Below are 6,000 nucleotides of genomic sequence, written 5' to 3' on the forward strand. Positions count from 1 at the left end.
TTTTCTCACATTTTCATAGCTAAAGTTACATCAAAACTGAAGACCTCAATCTGTTCTCGGATCTTCCAAGATATCAAAACTAGGACCGGCTGGATGAGACTGAGATCACCACTTCTCTATCCTCAAAGAAAATATCTTCTGCTTCCTCCCAAATGCGCACACATGCATTGTGCACATGCAAACACACACACACATCCTGATATTCATATTGTACCACAGATGTGCCAGAATATATTTTGTAAATATGACTCAACTACTGAAATATTAATCTGTTTAACATTAGTAAAACTGTAGAGTGTACCAAAAGAAATAATTACCCTGTTGCAATTTTAATTCCAGATAAACCAAATGCCTCTCTGAATCATGATCTAGGTCTGCTTCCTTTGGACTCTATAGCCAATTTCAGCTGTGTAGTGTGGAGTCCAAAGCCAGTAATAGTCAACTGGTTCTTCAGATCCTGTGACCTGAGAAAACCAGGTGACTGTGATGGTGAAAGAAACTCCATGCAACCACTCGTAAGTAACTCAGTTTGCCATCCCACATTGTACTGTCCCTAATCTTGTATGTTATCAGTTCACAAGTGATTAAACCTTACTGATATCACATTTCCTTTAGCACCATTTATAATCTTCAAGATTAGGCTGTTTTAAATGTCTACACACTGAAGTTTGACATATAATTTCCTAACAATAAAATGACTTCTCTAAGATGTTGTAAAAATAGTGGCATTATTTATGTGCATTATGTACATTGAAAGGTGAATTTGTATGCACTAAATCCAACTTTAAGTTATGGTGAATAACATTCCAGTTTCTTATTTAGAATTTGGAGGGCTCAAATTCCCACACTCAAAGGATTACTGGGTTTTTGGAACCTGTCCACAGTCTGATATTTTAAAGAACAAAAAACAGACAGCCTGTTTCAGACAATGGATCTCTTTCCATCATCACACGAGTGGATAAAGACACCTGAAGATGGAAACAGATCTAGTTCTGAAACGCTGTTTCTTTTTCTTTTTGTTCTTTAAGATAGCGGACCACGGGCAAAGTCTGAAAGCCCAGTAGTCCAAAATGTTATACACCACCATCAGAAACCTTCAGAATTTCCCTCAGTCAAAATGGCTATCCTGGGTGTTGATCCTCATTCACTTAACTAAAATAATTAACTCCACTGAGGTGAGCCCTTTTTGAGAAACCACTCAAGAATTTCCAAACATTTTATGGAACATGAAGGTTCATTACCATGTTCACAAGCAAGAACCCTTCATTGATCCCTATCCTGAGCTAGATCAATCCAGTCCATACCACCTCATCCTATCTCTCTCTGATCCATTTTAATATTAGCTTCCGACCCATGTCTAGGTTTACCTAGTTGTGTTTCTCCTTCTAGCTTTCCCATCAAAATCCTATATGCATTCTTCTTCTCTCCATTTGTGCTACGTGTCTTGCCCATTTTGTCCTCCTTGGCTTGATCATTCTAATCACACTTGGTGAAGACTACAAGTTATGAAGCTCCTCATTATGCAGTTTTCTCTAATATTCTATTATGAGTACTTCATCCCTCTTTAATCCAAGTATTCTCTTCAATATCCTATTCCCAAACACCCTCAGCCTATGTTCCTCCCTTAATGTCAGTGACAAAATTTGACACCCATACAAAACCACAGGCAAAATCATAGTTTTGTATATTCTAATTGTCACATTTTTAGACAGTACATAATAAGAGAAAAGGGTCTGGATTGAATGGTAGTGAACATTACCTGAATTAATGTCCTCTTAATTTCTTTCTGAATAAAGTTTAAATTTGTTACTGTTGTTCCCAAATATTTGAAATGTGCCACATTTATGTCATAATTTTTCCCTACATGATGATGATGAGGCAGCAAAAATATACTTAGTTTCCTTTGGGTTTACTTCTAGACCAACCTCATTACTGGTGTCAATTAGAATTTCTGTGTTTTTCTTTCTTGTATCTATGTTATCTCTCAGTAGATTTACATCATCAGCATATACCAGGAGCTGATGTATCCCTTTTAATTTCAGTCCTCCTGGTTTTCCTGGACCTTCCAAGTGGCATATTCTTAAGCAAAGTTGAAAAGCAGTGGCAATAAAGCATCTCCTTATATTAGATCTTTTGTATATAAAATGTATCAGACAAATGTAGACCTGTATATACTTTACTATAAGTTTTGTTTAAACACATTTTAATCAGCATTACTAGTTTTATGGGTGCCCCAAACTCTGTGAGAATATTGTGCAATAATTCCCTCCTAGCTGAATCATAGGCTTTCTTGAAGTTTATGAATAGCTGATATGCTGTCTCATTGTACTTCCTTTTTTTCCTCGGTATCTTACAAATGCCAAAATCTGATCAGTAGTGTCATTAGTGAACTTACTCTACACAGACACTTTACATTCCATGTACCAAATATCAAATACATTGTTTTATCTTAGGTCATTTATTCAAAGAACCCGTCCAAGTCAAAAGCCCTTTGTGACATTTTGTAACAAAATTATGTTTTACTGTGAGTTGGTAGTCCCACGCCCGAACCCAAAGCTGGATGACCACTCCTTATCAGGTGTCTGAGACTGCTTATTCAGTATATTCGCAGCTACCATCCATATCTGGAGGCTGTCTCCTCCACCTGCAACCTGAGGATGTGTCATGCCATGGTGATAAGGGACTGACTTATCATGGCCTCAGTCAATTGAGATGGTAAACATATGAGATGAAAATAGTTTCCTCCTAAATTAATATTCCTATGCTCTTCCCATTTCTCATTCAGAGAAAAGTGACCTGTGTAACTGTCACTTAATAGATAATTACATGTAAAATTCTGTCCATTAAAATTATTTAAATGTATTAATCTTAAAAAAAAGTTTAACTAAATAATATCTAACAATTTATTTTATGATTCTGAAAATTCTTACTGCATATATGTTTATTCAAAGAATCAAATGAAGGCCATAAATGCAATCTATGGGCAAAATTCGAAGTTACTAAATGTTATAAATTTGGCAGTGACAGTTACCACCACTGTGCCTTAAGAAAGTAATTTCTTTTATGTAATTCAAGTGGTAAAATTTAGGTTACTGTTGGGTATGTTGTAGTGTAAACCTAAAGTAAATTAAACAATCTTCATATACTCAGACATTTTGACAATAAATGTGTCATCATTTAGTTGTATGCATTCTTAACCTGTATAAAGTCAAATTTCCTTTCGATCATCATCAAATTCCTTTTTCTTTTCTCCGTTATAGTCATATTAATTTTTAGGGCATATTCATTAAAATCCTATATTAGTTACAGACTTATTATAACACATACTGTTTGATGAATTCTTTCGAAAATAGATTACTGATTGGAGCTGTCAACATGTAGTGCATTTCACTTCTCTTGTGTTCACTGAACAAAACAGAATCAGTTGTCACTACACTTGGACGTCGACTTATGACCTATGTGACTTATGACTGGCCGCACTTACGACCACAAAAAGATGAAAAATAAAAGATGATTAAAATGTAAGAGTTTTTAAAAATAAATTATAAAGATGATAAAAAGATTAGAAAGGTTAAAAAATACTGTTAATAAATATATGGCCAACATACAACCAGATCGACTTACGACCTGTCAGTCAGACTGGAAGTTGGTCATAAGTCGATGACCAAATGTACTGATATTAAAGTACTTAATTTCCTTTCCTGTGAAAGATGATTCACTCTAGATTAGATTCAGTTTTGTCAGTTGACACCAGAAACTATTAAAGCAGAGTCCCTGTATGTTACGTTTTGTATAATAAATGACGAACGTTGTGTTCCAGCTCACTACTATGGAGAATAACTCTATGGAAGCATATGATATGTTCAATTTCTCACTCAAAAGTACACAGGGAATACTCCGATGTGCTGCCAGCAACTCCTTTGGAAGTGGAAGTGATTCCCTCAAGCTCTATGTCTCAGGTGAGTAATGTAAGTTGTGGTTCTTAAGTTTAAGTAAAATTTACTACATGCAGCATTCCAGGATATCTTGGGGGCAATTCAATATACTATTTTCCTATGCTCAATTTATGCAATTTCACTCTACACAGCTTTTCTTTTTTCCTTTGAAGAAACCTGCTGCATAAGACAAGGAATATCTGTACTTGAAAATTGTGGCAGTTTTGTAAATCCTCTCTGTGTGTAGTAAGTTTAAGTATATATACTGTATACTACCACAGTCAATAAGTTCGTGGAATGGCCACAAAGAATCGTTGCAGTGCACTACAGTGGATAGGTTGAGGCACGATATGATGCGCTGTCAGTTCATCTCTTGTCACAGCAAGAGGCAGTTGTGCGAAAACAGTGTAAGTAGAACTATGACCTCTATTGTTAACTGCAGTTAAATCCAAGTGGTGGAAATAAAAAATGTGGCAGTTTGAACAATGGGCAAACATCAAGTTCTGCCAAGAACTAGGCAAATCCACTAGCAAAATATTTGGTGTAGGAAGAATTGGCTGTTGCTACATGACAACGCCCCTGCACATCGCTCTTTTCTTGTTTAAGAGGAACTGAGAAGGCAACAGGATACCATTTTGCCATACCCTCTGTACTCACCTGATCTCGCACCATGCAATTTCTTTCTCTTTCACTGCTTGAAAGCAAAGCTATGTGGTTGTATGCAGAACAACACTGTGAAGAAATGGGAAACCATTTTTACAGTACGCATCAAAATTAAAAGAAAAAAATGAAAATAGTCTGTAACTCTTTGAATAAAAATTTGCAAATCTTATGTTATAATATGTGACACTATGTTCTTTGCTGATATAAACAAAGTTAATTCCATTCATTTATCATAAAAATTGTGTTAGATACAGCATTTTTAAACACAATGCTTAACATTGTTTAAGCACCCAAACAGGAACGGACATTTAAATGCAGAGCAGCATCTGGCATTTAAACGCACACCAGCAGCGGGCATTTAAATAAACTCCCGCCAGCTCTAGCTTATCACCATTTCAGAGTTCCGGCGTTTAAAGGTTAAGCGACATAAGAGTTATTTGCACTATTTCAGTCACATCAGAGCCTATTTTGATAACTTTCAGATCATCCATGTGTCAGGAAGACACCACATCTGTGGGGGGAACCTGAGGACATGTTGGTGGATGGGGAGGATGCTTTCAGTGTGGTGGAGGGGGAAAACTTCACTCTGAACTGTGCCTCCAGTGTGTACAACAGTACGCAATACCCAGAGTGGCGCAGCCGTGCAGGCAATGTCAGCAACTCTACAGGTAGCAATGACCTGAACTTTCAGGGATGTTGTAATTTCATTTTATTCTACGTAGCCCTTTGCTGTGCAACTTAAATTTACTGTGTCCTGGCATTTACAAATCATTTATATTAAGTGTCCTTTGTACACTATATTTGGATAAGATACAACAGGGGATCTCATTTAATTGACTGTGTTCTACTGCATTTGATGCAGCTAAGGGTTGAAACCTGGTACATTTATTTGACACTAGCTGATCTTCCTGGTGTTGCTTGCATGTAATGCATATGTATGATTATGAAGTGTAATACATTGAAAGCTATATTGTTGATCGTGGTGTTGTTAATATAAGGTAAAAATTAAATTGCACTTATTTCGGAATAAGTTGAAATTGAACATCTCAGAAAGTCTAACAGGTAAACATATGGAGTAAGCAAGGAGTTGTATTATTTTTATAAACTGCACTGATTGCACCAAAAAACCCTCAGTATATCATTGCACTATTGCACAGAAATTTGTGTTATGATTAGGACTGAGTCAATTCATATCTATATTGCTGAGATCTGCTGGCAAAATGCACTTACCTACTGCTATTTGAGAGAGAGTTGCATGGTTAGTGTTGTCTCAGTGTAGGGAAGTTGATGTTCTCATTTATGCTTATGAGATTTGAGGTTCTCAGAAGCAGTAACTATAAAGTTTATAGTTTTCTGGGTTGCAACACTTCATAATTGTGAAGTTATATACCAATTTTTTTTT

General features: G+C 36.0%; 1 protein-coding gene across 3 annotated transcripts in view; it reads left to right on the forward strand.

The window, feature by feature from the left end:
- Positions 1 to 5,363, forward strand: part of LOC111872884 (vascular endothelial growth factor receptor 1) — a 106,550-nt gene extending 101,187 nt beyond the window's left edge. The window contains exons 8-10 of one of the 3 annotated variants that reach the window (XM_033754880.1): positions 340 to 515; positions 3,821 to 3,959; positions 5,081 to 5,363. In XM_033754880.1, the coding sequence (XP_033610771.1) occupies positions 340 to 515; positions 3,821 to 3,959; positions 5,081 to 5,340 (575 nt within the window). In that variant the 3' untranslated portion in view covers positions 5,341 to 5,363. The remainder of the gene's footprint in view (positions 1 to 339; positions 516 to 3,820; positions 3,960 to 5,080) is intronic. The other 2 variants (XM_033754879.1, XM_033754878.1) reach the window with 2 other exon arrangements.
- The last annotated feature ends 637 nt before the right edge of the window (positions 5,364 to 6,000 follow it).

Source organism: Cryptotermes secundus, unplaced genomic scaffold, assembly GCF_002891405.2.
Source record: "Cryptotermes secundus unplaced genomic scaffold, Csec_1.0 scaffold371, whole genome shotgun sequence".
Taxonomy (NCBI): Eukaryota; Metazoa; Arthropoda; class Insecta; order Blattodea; family Kalotermitidae; genus Cryptotermes; species Cryptotermes secundus.